Source organism: Myxocyprinus asiaticus, chromosome 2 (assembly GCF_019703515.2).
Source record: "Myxocyprinus asiaticus isolate MX2 ecotype Aquarium Trade chromosome 2, UBuf_Myxa_2, whole genome shotgun sequence".
Classification (NCBI taxonomy): Eukaryota; Metazoa; Chordata; class Actinopteri; order Cypriniformes; family Catostomidae; genus Myxocyprinus; species Myxocyprinus asiaticus.
In genome coordinates, this window is record NC_059345.1 from 68,147,238 (window position 1) to 68,163,593 (window position 16,356).

Consider the following 16,356-nt stretch of genomic DNA (forward strand, 5'->3'; position numbering starts at 1 on the left):
ATGCAGCTTAAATGGATATCATACCGATGTCTCAGAAGTCAAAGTCTGCTGGTTTCAAGTGTTTTAGTTGGTTTCCTTCATCATGTAGCCTATAGGTAAGTGCCATTTTCACAACTGTCACATCTGTTTAGGTTTTTCTGCACTAACATAAGAACGAGAGAGAAAAAAAAAATTACGTTTTTAGGTGTGCCAACTCTTCTAAATAGTGTGGCTATAATTATTTCTGGAATGTGCATTTAAATTTAGAGTTTTTACAAAGTCTATTATTAATTAATTTTAAATCAACAATTGGTTTTTCATATCAGCGTTTTCGTGCTTATAATAGATATGCCAGTGGTTTTAATTTGGTCAATAATTGGCCGTTAAATATCATTAGCCGATAAATCGGTTCATCCCTAGATAGAACTTTTATTGATATTAGACTTTTTATAATTAGACAAGACAGTTAAAATTGCCTGGAACTGTTAAGGAGAAAGAGGGTGAATGAGCTTGTGTGCATCTGTTTGATATACAGAACTGTTTAATTGATACGTTGTTGAACGGTGGTCTATTATTGTGGTAACACAATGGCAAGGAACAACAAAACAAACAGTGATTGGTTGTTTACACGTCTCAGATGTCTTCACGTGCAAGCAGGCGATTCCTGGCGTTGTCAGGCCTTGAGAAACAAATTGTTCAAATGGGAAAATGTATCACCCCTTGGCGATAACCTAAAAATACCAAATATCAGCTAATTAATCGGCCGACCACTAATAACGAGGCGGTAAGGGATAGACTTATAGTCTCTTCAATGAGCTGTGCTGTTTTTATACAGTTTTTGATCGTTTTGAGGATAATGCATTGAAAAAAAAGGGGGGGGGGGAGTATACAACAACTCCAGAAAGCACAAGATGTGAGAATTCAATTTAGGACCATTATACAGCTTGATACTGTGCATGCAAATGAAGACTTTAATGGCCCCGATATACTCATGGCAAAGTTCTTCTTTGTCATTCACTCAGAGCTAAAAAGTCTGAAACAGTCGAGCAACTGTATGCTTTTGGCAAACATTCAGACACTGGCCACACCACTGTGGGAGGCGTTTAGAGGAGCATTTAAAAATGAGGACACAACACTACATGTAAAACATCAACTAATATAACATCAAAATGTGTTATCAATGACTACGTGCCTTATTCTATGAGAAGAATTCACACAAGATCAGTAAAAGATGCTGTTTTTACAACTCAACGATCAGTTAAAGTAATATGCAGTAGATATGTGTAATTTGTCATGTTTACATTCTGAATTTGTGGTGCATACTAACACACTATACATGACCATAATATGCACCAGTTACCCTCTATTATTGTCATTTATGATGACACAAATACTACTTCAAAGATGGGTGTATAAAAGAGTGTTAATGGACAGAATGCAGACAAAAGAACAATGATAAGAGAGGCATATTTAACTTTGGGCAGATGTGTGAATGGCATTCAGCTGAAGATGGCACATGAGTGAAGCAGAATATAAAAGGAGCCAAACTATATAAAACAGTAGCCATTTGTAGCCATTAAAGTTCCATTCACCATGAATTCCAGGAAGTCAAAATGAAAATGAAATAAAGGCACTGCATTATATATTGTGAGTACACTTCTGAGGATTTCCCATTGAGTTGTTCTTTTTGGTTTATTTGAATATAAAAGTAAAATAAACCCCCCCTCATTTTTCAAGGATAACACAACAAAGTTAAAAACCTATTTCCATTGTGGTCCTTGAAAATACATAACATTGATTGCGACTGGTGTACTGACATTGATAGTAACTGGCCTTTACATACTATGTCCACATATATAAAAAAATGATGCAATACAACAACAAAATATTCTGAGTTAAATACAACTTAAGCTCTGTGGTCTGTTGTTCTCATAATAATGTTGACTCATCCTGCAGTTTGTAAAAATGAACGGAAATCACATTTACAACATATCACTTACAATGGAAGCTTGTTTACTGCGAATGAATGGAATCTGTCCAATCGAACACAAAGACACTGAGTCATGAACTCTAAAACCAGCATAGAGGGGTTCAGTGAATGTGGTGTGGAGTGTGTATAAGTGTGTGAGTGTGTGTTTGTCAGAGATGCTGTAGAAGGACAGAATGCCAGCTGGCCAGTCCAGATACACTCCTACTCTGTTAGAGGGGGGTGAAGGGACAGGTATGTCTGTGCCATTTCTGTGACAAACTAACAATCTTTTATCAGAGCAGTAGAGACTCCACGACTTTTCATTGGATCCAAGCTCACATTCCTCACTCCTTCCTTTTCTGTTGATTCCTTTATAAGTAATTGATATATGAGCCTTCCAACTCCATTCGGCCTCCCAGTAACAGCGTCCAGTCAGACTCTCTACACACAGAACCTGAGGATACTTATCAAATCTCTCTGGATGATCAGAATATGACTGCTCCTCTCTCACATATGTCACCTTTCTGTTCTCTTCAGACAGAACAAGTTGAGCATTTGTTGTGTTTGGATCCAGTGTGAGATAACAGAAATCTAAAAACAAGAAGGGAAAACATTTATACACAACAAAACAACAATCACTAAACAAGTATGTATGTATGTAGACCTACATTTTTGTAGACCAGCTCTAATCATGAACTCTCCACCATGATCCACACTACAGTAAATCAAACACACAAACATATAAACATGTTATAACATTCAACGCATACTGTATATGGAGAAACATAACAGAGACAATTAAATGAGCACTTAAATTAACCATTACTTGATTAAAATGTAATGTTGCAATCAATAAATAAAAATGCTAGAGCTGTCAATCAATTAAAATGTTTAATCCAATCAATTACATAAAATTATGATTAATAAAATTAATCACAATTAATTCCATAAATCAATACGTATATATATATATATATATATATATAGCCAAATCCCCCCTATTGAAATATTACGAGTCATCTGCTCCGAGTCGTTCTCAGCCGAACGACTCAGACAAGAACATTCCAGAGGTGAACTAATCATTTCTGTTTCTCTTAATTTGTCCTTGGCTGCATCATACATTTTTCCTTATTGGGACTATAATCAAAGTTTGCATAAGTAGACGTGTTGGGGGGGATTTGGCTATTGAAAATGTAACATTTAAAATGTAATTCTGCTCAAATGAACGAAATGAACGAAATGACTTGAATAAAGATTCGTTCATTTTGCTGAACAAGATTCAAAGATTCAAGTCAGTAAAATGATCCGATCTTCACTAACAAGCACAATAGATTTTCACTGAAAAATCTTTTATATTATATATATATATATATATATATATATATATATATATATATATATATATATATATATAATATAAAAAATATTTTTGCCACTTGTAAATAAAATATTTAACATTTATTAACCATAGATTCTAAATTTTAATGGTTAAATGAACTGTGACATTTTTAATCTCGTTTAATTGTAAAACTGCAGTCGCAACTTTCCCAAGCTCAAGGTTGCTTTACAATTTGCACATTTCATTGATACAATTTGATTGATACAAACACACACACAAAAATAAATAAATAAAATAAAATAAAAAATATTAATAAAAAATAAATAAATAAAGTATCAAGACATCACTATCACGTATCTGTTAAATCTGAGTCAAAATGTGTAGAAAAAATATATGTTTTTAGTTGAGACTTGAAAGCAGTTAAAGAGGAGATATTGGGAAGATTAAGAGGTATTGAGTTCCACAGTTTAGAAGCAACAACACAGAATGACCTACCACCCACTGTGGCCAGATTAAATCTAGGAACTGACAAAAGACCAAGTTCAGAGGATCTGAGAGACCGAGATGGGAGATATGGGTGAATTAAATCAGACAAATAAGTTGGGGCAAGACCATTTAAAGCCTTAAATGTTAGAAGGAGTACTTTGTATTTAATGCAAGTTGCAACAGGCAGACAGTGGAGATCATGCAGAAGAGGTGTAATGTGATCAGAACGCTTAGTGAATGTGAGGACTCTTGCTGCAGCATTCTGAACATCTTGTAGCCTAGCAATGCTTTTTTTGGTTAAGCCAACAAGCAGGGCATTGCAATAATCCAGGCGTGATGTGATCAATGCATGTACTAGGGTTTCAGCATCAGCCAAGGTGAGAGAAGATCGGAGGTGTGCAATATTCCGTAGATGGATAAAAACATTTTTAACGACAATGGAAATGTGAGAATCAAAAGAAAGAGTTGAGTAAATAGGACGCCAAGATTACGGACAGTGTGGGAGGGCTTCACATGAACCCCATCAATGTCAATACATCCACATCACAGAGGAACTCACATGGTCCGTCCACACTGAGGTCACTGTGAAGAAGGCTCATCAGCGCCTCTTCTTCCTGAGACGGCTTAGGAAGTTTGGAATGAACCACCACATCCTCACACGGTTCTACACCAGCACTGTGGAGAGCATCCTGACTGGCTGCATCTCCGCCTGGTACGGCAATAGCACTGGCCACAACCACAACGCCCTGCAAAGGTTGGTGCGAACTGCCAGACACATCATCAGAGGTGAGCTTCCCTCCCTCCAGGACATCTATACCAGGCGGTGTGTGTAAAAAGCTCGGAGGATCATCAGAGACTCCAGCCACCCAAGCCATGGGCTGTTCTCACTGCTACCATCAGGTAGGCATTATCGCAGCATCAGGACCCGCACCAGCTGACTCCATGATAGCTTCTTCCCCCAAGCAATCAGACTTTTGAACTCTTGATCTCTCACAATCAAAATACATCAGCACTGCACTTTATTAATTTCACACTGGACTGTCATAAATTATATCCTCTCTCAACAACACATTGGCAACTGTAAGGCTAGGTGCCAAGAGAACTGTAACCCAGCACTTGCCCACATGGAACAATGAAAGACTTCCGGGAAAAACAACGCTCAAACTCTCTCACAAGTAGGATCTACACCTGAGAAAACAAAGGCATCACTGTGTGAAAAACCCAGCTTACCCCCACAAACTCCAGCTGTTCTCTCTGCCCCTTGTCTCCCCCACAAGGTCCACACACACACAAAAAAGATATATATGTGAAAATGTAACAAACAAATACCATGAAAACAAAGAATGCAACTGTATGTGTTTGATACCATTTAAGCCAAATACTGCATAATTCTGGAGGTCTATCCCCCTCCTTGACCTACAATTTAAATGATCTTCTGTATGTTAACAAGGTTAAACCCCAGGAAGTCAAGAACACGTTCACCCCCAAATACTCATTGTTCAAAGGATAATAACATTTGGTACACAATGTTTATTCTGTCTGGGTATTTAAGGAAGGCTGGCAAGAAGCTCGGGGAGTCTGTATTCAGATCTCCCATACTGTCGCTGTATGTAGTTCTATTTGCCAAGTATGTTTCTCTGACTTATATAATGTTTGTTTATTCTGATCATATGTGAAATTAGGTTTTACTGAATTCTTGTAACAATGTTTTATATCCTACCTGGCAAATAAATTGTTATTATTTGATTTATTCTGAATTCATCCGAAATCATTTGTGACCGGTAGATTGTGTTAAGATACTGTTTGTTACCGCAAGTATGTGACCAGTATAAGACCATTACTGAAGCTTAATGATAGGAGAATACATGTAAGATTTCAGTCACTGCTTATCATCCGTCATAGCAAGTTGTGTGTACGTCTAAGCGATGGTATCATCTGATTATGAGAGAAGCCAAATCAGATGATATTGAGATAACCCTACAACCTCTGACTATGAACTGAACTGGCTCGCTTGTGACGTGAGATCCTCGTAATTGAAATAATGGCTGGTGCGAAAGACTAAGCGACATTCAAGTATTGATCGAAAGGACAAATGAAAATTAAGATGATTCAGAGTAATTAATAACTTAAAAAGATAAAATTAAAAGAATGATCAGAAGTTAATTAGAGCTGTAATCTAAATTAGAGGTCAATTTAAATTGGAGTCAGATAAAATTAATAACAGAATAAATTTGTAAAGTGTAAATTAACAATAATTGCTTTACTTCAGCACTCAGAAAAGACAGAACAACGCAGAGAACTTCAAGGGGCCATTCTTATTGGAATCCGACATCGGAAAAAATTGTTTTGTTTTTAACCCTTTTACACAACTGACTATCAACCAACAGCCTGAACATCAATACAGTAAAATACAACCTACTGTATATTTTATATACACTTTATATACTATTTTTATTGTATGTGTATTCTATGTGTATGTGTATTCTATATTGTGTGTATTGTATACTGTACATTGTATATTATTTTTGTGTTGTGTAATTATGTGTATATTAGATATGTAAATTGTGTTGTGTAAATCTGATGTTTATTGTAAATTGGAATATGTCTCATCACTGTCATGACTGCTGTGTTGCTCGGAACTGCACCCAAGACTTTCACCCACTGTTGCACTTGTGCATATGGTTGTGTGACAATAAAAGTGATTTGATTTGATATCTACCCGGCAAAGAGCCGTCTCAGTGCTATGTGATGTGCGAAAACCAGACCAGAAAACCAGGTAAAGTTGATAAAGAATATTAGAAAGTAAATAAGAATGCAGTTGAGTAGTCACTACTCTTTCTAAGATTTTTTATAAGAATGGCAGATTTGATATTGGCCTGTAATTATTGAAATTTAAAAGGTCAAGAACAGGTTTTTTTTAGAATTGGAGTGACAACAGCTGTTTTCAACTCTACTGGGACTGTGGCAGAGGCTAGGCTACAGTTTCTCAAATGTGAGATAGTAGATGCGATATCTGATACACACATTTTTAGTAGAGAGGTGGAAGCAGGGTCAAGTTGACAGGATGTAGAATTAGACTTTAATTTGTCTGTGAAAAACTGAAGAAAGCCATTTACAAGCTCATCAGAGCCAGAGACAGCATGTTCAGGAGGCTTAATGAGTTTGCTTACAGTTTTAAAGAGTGCCTTAGGTCTGCATTTAAAGTTATTAATTAAAGAAGACAGATATGTTGTGCGTGCAGTAGTTAGAGCAGCCAGATAGTTAAGCATGTGTTCTGAGTAAGCCAAAGAATGAGCAGTAAGTCCAGTTTTCTGGTACAATCTTTCAAGACAACGACCTGAAGTTTTGATAGCCCTGAGCTCAGGAGTGAACCAGGGTGCAGCACAAGTAGAGGGAACCAGCATGTTTCTCAAGTGCTTTAGAAATAGCATCATTATAGATAGAGCAGACCGCTGATGGACAGTGAGATAATAAAGAGTATGACAGAGAGGAGGCACATATAGCAACAGTGAAAGATGTGGGGTTAACGGAGCTGATTTTATGGTAAGACTATTTTTTAACCCTATTTGTGGGACGACTGAAACTAAAGTCTATGAATTTGTAGTCTGAAAAGACAAAGTGAGAGCCAGAGACTGAGATATTAGATAAGCCAGATGTACAAATAAGATCCAATGTATGTCCCCAAGAGTGAGTTGCAAAATCAACATGTTGAATAAGATTGAAACATTCAAATATAGACATCAGTTCATTAGCTTGAGCAGTATTTTCATGTATATTGAAATCACCAAGTACAATAACAGATGAAGGCATGGCACAGATAAAAGTAATTCATTAAGTTCAGAGAAGAATTCAGGATGAGACTTTGGAGGTCAATAGATTCAAATTACAGACAAAAGAGGAGACATCATGAAACTCAGAATACTTAATAGTCTCACAGCAAACAACAGCCAGTCCTCCACCTCTACGTTGGGGATGCAGTTTAGAAAAATGAGTGTGTCCAGGCGGCGAAAGCAGGTTTAGATTAACAAAGTCATTGGGCACTTTGTTTCAGTAAGAGGCATGTCCAGATCTTTGTCAGTGATTATGTCATGGAGCACTGATGATTTGCCCATTAAAGAGCGACAGTTTAACAAGGCACAGTGTAAATTTGAAGGTGTGATTTTGAGGATGCCGTAATAGGGATCAATGGGTAATGATCTCAGATTACCATAATTAATTACATGATTCCATGGTGAAGGTTGAGATTTACGAGGGACCAGGCTTTTCGACAAGATAATTGGTATGCCAGTTGGAGACGAGTGGTGGACCGTCAAAACATTCCTCTGTGAACGATGTATAAAACGCGGATGGCGTGCAATTCCCAGTTGTTTACACCACTCATATATATCTGAGGGTAGATGAAAAGTCCTTTCAAAGTTCTAAGTTGAGCAACTGAGTACTGAACAGCCATCTCAGACAAAAAAGTATAGTTAAGCGTGACAAAAAAAAACCAATACAAAAATCCAAGACAGCATTTGAAAGCAGCTAAGCACAGACATGACCATTTATGGCTTGCGACCCAAGCAAACAACTGAACAATACAACAACTATGTTAGCCAGAACCATGTCGGATCTATACCAAACACTCCACTGGAAGGAAGGCTACCCAACCGTACAAATGAATGCCAACACAAATGATAAAGAGAGCAGGAACTCACTGTACCAAAATGTCAAAAAAGTGATGGATACTCGCAGGTAGAGGGCTCGCAATGGATCAGTGTGATGCAATCACAAAAAAGAGCCAGGTCAGTCAACAGGATATTTAGTATAAAGAGTCCAGGTAAAAATGTATTCCAAGAAAGCAGTTAATCCTTGTTGATCAGCAAGGATGGGGTTGTGAGCAAGATCAAATGAAGTAGCACAGCAATTTAAGTTATTGTCCAAGAATATTCCGACAGCTACTTGATGCATAAGAGATATCCAACAGAGAGGGCAAAATACGAAAATAAAAAACAAAACAAAAAAACAAAACAAACAAACACTAGGCACTAGCATGAAGCGGCAGCACAAGCGCGCACAGCGTTTTTACACCAGAAGTGACAATGAAGAGTCATTAACATGTGATACAGTACATACACTACACAATACAGTACATGGCCTCTAAACTGCAGTAATGTAGTATAGAAGCACTCTAGGTAACCTACTTATCTACAGTAAGTTTCAGTTACTGCAGTTACGGTTTGAATGATAGACATAACCGTAAAACGACTCAGATTTAGCTGGACTTGTTGCCAGCACTGTTGTATCATGCAAAAGAACAGTCAACCAGAATACTGCACAACAAATATCATTAGGGACAACTGTTCTTCTACCCCTTCATTGTCCTCTTCCCCTCTGTCTCTGTCTCTCTGCCTTCCATACATCACTCTGACCTATCATTAGGACACATGGTTTCTCCTACCACTGCTATGCAGATGATACGCAGCTCTACCTGTCATTCCAGCCTGACAACCCCACCGTTTCAGCTCGCAACTCTGCCAGCCTCTCTGAGATCTCGGCCTGGATGAAGGAAAGTCACCTTCAGCTCAACCTTGCCAAGACAGAACTCCTCGTGTTCCCGGCAATCCCATCTGTTGACCACAACCTCTCTATTCATCTGGGTTCAACTATGCTAAAACCAACCAGGACAGCCCGGAATTTGGTGGCCAACTTAACTTCACTACAAACATCTCATCAACCGCCCAGTCTTGCAGGTCTTTACAACATCAGGAAAATCAAACCTTTCCTGTCTGAATATGCCACACAGCTTCTGATCCAAGCTTTGGTCATTTCAAGGCTGGACTACTGTAATACCCTGTTGGCCGGTCTTCCAGCTAGCACGATTAAGCTACTGCAGGTGGTCCAGAACACTGCAGTGTATCTGGTCTTCAATCAGCCAAAGAGAGCTCACGTCATCCCACTCTTGATTTCACTCCACTGGCTGCCCACATCAAATTCAAGGCTTTCACTCTTTCTTCAATTCACTCCTCCAGGTCTATGCCCCAACTAGCCCTCTGCGGTCAATGAACAAATGGCACCTAGTGGTCCCTTCGCAAAGAGGCACAAAGTCCATTTCACGATCATTCACTTTCTTTGGTCCTCTGTGGTAGAATGAGCTTTCAACCTCCACACGATCTGCTGATACCATTTCAGCATTCAAGAAACAGCTGAAAATACATCAGTTCCGCATGCACTTAAAGGTGGTGTAAGCGATTGCTGAGAAAGACTGTTGATATTTGAACTCAACAGCCAAACATACCTCTCCCTTCAGTGCTCCTTCAGAAGCTCCACCCCTCCAAATTCATGCACACGCAATAGTGTTGTGTGGATCGGTCCAATACACTTTGTTTATTTTCCCATTTACACAGCCAGTGCTGTGTACAAACACCAGATTTTTTTTCAGCGCACACACAGAAGGAACGACTAGCGGACCGTGAAGAGATATTCATGGAATTTGACAAAAGTGTATTGGATTAAAATGACTTACTCCACCTTTAACCAATCAACACTAAATACTCTTAATTTTTTATGTTTTTTTTTTATGTGTCTGTGTCTTTATTCTGAGCTAGCATCTTTACTTCTCCAGCCACTGTGAGAATTTGGCAGTGCAATACTGAAGATATTGTTGACTTTTTTAAGACAAATTGCTTGTTTTGTTCCTCATTTGTAAGTCACTTTGGATAAAATCGTTTGCTAAATGACCAAATGTAAAATGTAAATGTACATACTTTCAAACATTGTTAGAATCCATTTTCCAAAGTACATAATCACCTGTGGCCCTTTTTATTTATCCTGAGATTCTGACTGGAGTGTGAACAATTTTGCTACTTAGTTAACACACGTTCCTCCATGTGTAAACACTGAGTTCAGGCTTTGATGCCTTGTGTTTATTATTTTGAGTGCTTGTGATTTCTGAATGAGAACATGTTTAAATCTGTGCAAAATGAGGGAATTTTTGTGTAGAGTTTTGTGTACAAACTGGAACGTGTGAAATGTAAATTGTATTTATAGTTTTGAGAAATGTGTCTGTGTTTCGAGAGCTGAAAAAATGGTTAGGAGAATTGGGCCAAAAGAATCAATTATAGTGTGTTAACAATCGAGAAAACTATAATACAGCATTTGACAGGCATTTTGACAAACTTAATATTGAAGTAAAACTACTTTTGACATCCCTACTTGTGTAAAGACAAATATGTAGTATAGTGAAAACTGTAGTGAAACAGGCGCACACACACACACACACACACACACACAAACTCAAACAATCTGACAGTATTTCTGCTAAACGTACTTGAGTTTATCCAGTGTGCAATTCAGATCATTCAGCCGTTCAGAGATCAGCTTGACTCCTGAGTGTCCTGGGTGATTGTAGCTCAGATCCAACTCTCTCAGGTGTGAAGGGTTTGAACACAGAGCTGAAGCCAGATGACAACAACCTTCCTCTTTCACCATGCAGCCAGACAATCTACAAAGATCACATTATCCTTTACATTTTTAAATCTATAGATTTCTGTTCATCTACATCATATTTCACAACAGTATTTTAGTTATTCAATTAAAGGTCATGTTTTTTTTTTATTGTCTTGTTCTTTTGACCACTATTGACTCTGCCAAAACTGTGTCCAAGTTTGCCTTGATTGTAAATCAATTTTAATTTATATAAAGCCCTCATGTTTGCCCAGTCCTTTGTCAAATAATTTATGTTTAAACGAGCCAAAGCTCTTAAATCTCTTTTGCGTTTACAGTCAGATTCAAACATTTGGTTTGATGTCTTCAATGTCCATGTCATCGGTTCCATGTATGTCTTGAACAAACTTGGCACACTAGTTTGAATATATGGAATGGAGAATGGAGGGTTTTTACAGCAAAAAAACTGCACCAAAAATGAAGTGCAGAACGTAAGACAAATATTATTGATTTGTTTCAGAATTTTGCCTTTGCAGCCGCTGAAGCAAATTTAATGAAATTCAGCTCGCATTCTACGAATAATTAACGCTTAATATGCTTCTGATCTGAAATGTGCATATGCATTGCACTATTGAAGCTTGGTTTCACGTGAGATGGCACAAGCCATCACAGAATCAAATATAAACTTGGAATTACCTGCATTTATGCATACATTTGTCTTGAAATTTGGTTTGATCTTCATCTAAGTTACAATAATGAACAAACACAGTCTGTTTTAACTTATAAATCACAAATTACTGTATTGTTTTTGTACATATTGAATACATCATTCAAACATTCGCAGTGTAAGTTAGAAAAAGTATGTGAACCCCTAGGCAAACCTGGCATCCAATTAATTAAACGAGATTGGAGGTGTGGGTTAGAGCTACTTTGACTTATAAAAAGCACTCAAACATTTTGAGTTTGCTATGCACAAGAAGCATCTGCTGACATGGACCATGCCTCACAAAAAAACCACAAAAAAACAGATCTCAGAAGACCTATATGGAGAGCGGGGCGGGCCGAGTGGGCGACTGTGCGGAGCGAGGCCGGGATGGACAACTGCAGCGGATTTTCTCGCCCAGCTGTGGGTGATTACAGTGTTAATGGGAGAGAGATAAAGCTGCGATGAGAGATGCAGTCAGGGAGAGACACAGGGAGAGAGAAGGAGAGAGCGAGAGAGAGAGAAAGAGAAAAAAAAAGAAAAAAAAAACTTGTCGGCTCCCGGACACGCCGCCCACTCGGTCCTCAGTCAGCTGGTCCACCTCTGTCCGCGATGCTAGGTGATGGCACTGGTTTCGCTCAGCCGTCCCTTTTGGTAGCCTGCTGAAGAACCCATTGCGTCTCACCAGATCTTGTGTCCTTGGCACCACGTTCTTGAGCCAGCAGCGAGGACTCCAGGACAGCGTGATCTTTCTCCAATTTTCCCAGGTTTCGGCACCAGTTTAAGGAAGTTTTTTGACTCTCTGAAGGAAGCGGGAGCCGTGCAAACATCCAACATCAGACTCTTTATTGTCAGCACTTTTCAGTGTAACAAAACATTCAACACCGCTTCTTTTCAGCAGCACGAACACACATCAACGGGGTGCTTTTCAGCTCCCCAGACACACACAGCTTCGTTGTAGCTCTCTCTCTCCCTGTGTCTCTCCCTGACTGCAGCTCTCATTGCGGCTTTATCCCCCACCCGCCAACACTGCAATCACCAACAGCTGGGCGGGATAATTCGCTCCAGGTGTACATCCCAGCCTCGCTCCGCACAATCGTCGCTCGGCCTGCCCTGCTCTCCACAAACTGCAATCAAGAATTGTTGCTTGCATTAAGCTGGAAAGGATTACAAAGTTTTTTTCCCGAAGAGCTTAGATATTGATCTGTCCACAGTTAGACAAATTGTATATAAATGGAGACAATTTAGTACTGTGGCTACTCTCCCTAGAAGTGGCCATCCAGCCTAGATGACTCAAAATGCACACCACAGAATACTCAATGCAGTAAAAATAACCCTACAGTGACAGCTAAAGACTTGAAAGAATCATTGGAACTGGTTAACATCTCTGGTCATGAGTCTACTATATGGAAAACATTAAACAGGCATGGTGTCCATGGCAGGACACCATGAAGGAAGCCACTGCTTTCCATCAAAACATTGCTGCATGCCTGAAGTTTGCCAAAGACCACATTGACACTCCACAACACTACTGGGAAATTGTTTTGTGGACTGATGAAACTAAGGATGAATTGTTTGGGAAGAATATGCAACACTACATATGGCCTTAAAAGGGCACCCGAAGGTGAAGTATGGTGGAGGGTGCATCAAGATTTGGGGCTGCTTTGCTGCTTTGGGGCCTGGACTTGCCATCATCGAGGGAAAAATGAATTCCCAAGTTTATCAAGGTAAACTACATAATGTCAGGGTGGCTGTGCACCAGCTGAAGCTCAGTAGAAGTTGGATGATGCAGCAGGACAATGACCCTAAACATCAAAGTAAATACACTACATAATGGCTTCACAAAAAGAAAATACACCTTTTGGAGTGTCTCAGTCAGAGCCCAGACCTTAACCCAATAGAGATGCTGTGGAATGACCTCAAGAGAACCATTCACACCAGACATCCTAAGAATATGGCTGAGCTGAAGCAGTTCTGTAAGGAAGAATGGTCCAAAATTCCTTCAGAACTTTGTGCAGGTCTAATTTGCAGCTATCGGAAATGCTTAGTTAAAAGGAGGATCGACCAGTTATTAAATCCAAGGGTTCACTTACTACATTACAGCACTGTGAATGTTTAATGGGATGTGTTCAATAAAGACATGAAAGATTATAACTGTTTGTGTTGTTCACTTAGGCACATTGTGTTTGTCTATACTAGTGACTTTGATGAAGATGAGATCACATTTTATGACCAATTAATGCATAAAACCAACTAATTCCAAAGGGTTCACAAACATTTGCTTGCCACTGTGTTTGTATATATATACACAGTACTGTGCAAAAGTCTTAGGCACATAAGATGTTTCTCAAAAGCATTTGTCTTAAGATGGTTATTTTTATCTTCAGCTTTAGTGTGTCAATAGGAAATATAAATGTTTGACTCCCAAACATTACTTTTGCAAATAGAAAAGATTAGAACAGAAGAACAGGGAGCCCTGCAACATATGTCATGGCCCCCACAAAGCCCCCCACTGAACACTGAGTCAGTCTGAGATTACATAAAGAGACAGAAGCAATTGAGACAGCCTAAATAGATAGAAGATCTGTGGCGAATTCTCCAAGAAGCTTGGAACATCCTATCTGCCAACAACCAAGAAAAACTGTGTCCAGGTGTACCTAGGATAATTGGTGCTGTTTTAAAGGCAAAGGTGTTCACATCGAATATTGATTTATCTTTTTTTGTTTACTGGACTAATGACATTAAGTGATAAATGAAAACTATTAATGTAATTATTTTTGAAGACATCCTCACTATGCAACATTTTTCACAAGTGCCTAAAACTTTTGCACAGTACTGTGTATATATATATATATATATATATATATATATATATATATATATATATATATATATATATACAGTTGAAGTCAGAAGTTTACATACACCTTAGCCAAATACATTTTAACTCAGTTTTTCACAATTCCTGACATTTAATCGTAGAAAACATTCCCTGTCTTAGGTCAGTTAGGATCACTAATTATTTTAAGAATGTGAAATGTCAGAATAATAGTAGAGAGAATTATATATTTCAGCTTTTATTTCTTTCATCACATTCCCAGTGGGTCAGAAGTTTACATACACTTTGTTAGTATTTGGTAGCACCTAAAGGCATGACATCATTTTCTGGAATTTTCCAAGCTGCATAAACGCACAGTTAACTTATTGTATGTAAACTTCTGACCCACTGGAATTGTCATATAGTCGATTAAAAGTGAAACAATCTCTCTGTAAACAATTGTTGGAAAAATGACTTGTGTCATGCACAAAGTAGATGTCTTAAACGACTTGCCAAAACTATAGTTAGCTAATATGAAACGTCTGACTTCAACAGTATATATATATATATATATGTGTGTGTGTGTATAAACCCCTCAGTATTCCTACTTACACACAGAAGTGTTTACCTTCATACAAACTAAGGTTTTTTTTAATTTTTTTTTTATAAATAATTTATCAACTAAATTAAAAAACAAAAAATTTCAATTTAGTGAATTTTCGCATAGTTTTAAATACCTCAGTATGCTCAGTGTACAGTGTGGGCTCTGCAGTGCATCAGAGAGCAGCTTCACTCCTGAATCCTGCAGGTCATTGTTACTCAAGTCCAGCTCTCTCAGGAGGGAGTCTGATGATTGTAGAACTGAAGCCAAACTTTGACAGCACTTACAAGTAATATTGCAGACACTCAATCTAAACAGATCAATAAAAAAAAATAAGTAATTAACACCTGTCAAACAACCCAAATAATAAGTATGACACAATTTAGCTGACAATTATCACTTCTGTCTTTAAGGTGAAGTACATAATTGCTTTAATTTTATTTATTCACAGATCGTGTCTATGCACCGTTGCAGGGCTATGCAGAGTGGAACACGGTTGCCAATGAAAATGTAATGCAAGTCACTAGCCAGACTGGCAGTAAGACTCAACATACGGTGACCGTAGGTTACGGTACATTAAATGATATGTAAAAACATACTGGATAATACAACACGGAAAGTCAGGGGTTAACCCTCCTTCACAGTAGGCTTCCAAGAGCTTCACTGACTCCAGAAACCAAGGGCAGTTTGGCCAATCTGGTGCCACCAACAGTACAGTTTCCTTGTCCTCCTGTATTTTGCAGCAAGCAGATGGGCGGAAATGCATACTTTGGAGACACTCCAAAATGCAAGCAACAGGTCCCTGTGTCTGCAAGCTTGTTTCTCTCTCTGTGCTAAAAGCACCAGTCGTCGAGCAAATGTAAGATGCAAATGCCGTTCAGCTTCAGCAGAGCAAGCGCAGCATCAACACATTTTATGAATGTGCCAGGAGCTAGAGACAAGCCGAAGGGCAGGACTTTGAACTAGTAAGCAGCCGCTTCAAGGGTAAATCTCAATAATGGCCTGTGGCGAGGGGCTGTGTACATGAAAGTATGCG

The 16,356-nt window shown here is 38.5% G+C and overlaps 1 protein-coding gene across 2 annotated transcripts in view; it reads right to left on the reverse strand.

Annotated features, from left to right (window-relative positions):
- Positions 1–943: 943 nt before the first annotated feature.
- The window catches only part of LOC127414206 (NACHT, LRR and PYD domains-containing protein 3-like), a 58,913-nt gene continuing 43,500 nt past the window's right edge, over positions 944–16,356 (reverse strand). Inside the window, exons 6-9 of one of the 2 annotated variants that reach the window (XM_051652071.1) lie at positions 15,457–15,630; positions 11,083–11,256; positions 2,617–2,663; positions 944–2,539 (exon numbers count right to left, since the gene is read on the reverse strand). In XM_051652071.1, the coding sequence (XP_051508031.1) occupies positions 1,962–2,539; positions 2,617–2,663; positions 11,083–11,256; positions 15,457–15,630 (973 nt within the window). In that variant the 3' untranslated portion in view covers positions 944–1,961. The remainder of the gene's footprint in view (positions 2,540–2,616; positions 2,664–11,082; positions 11,257–15,456; positions 15,631–16,356) is intronic. The other variant, XM_051652075.1, reaches the window with a different exon arrangement.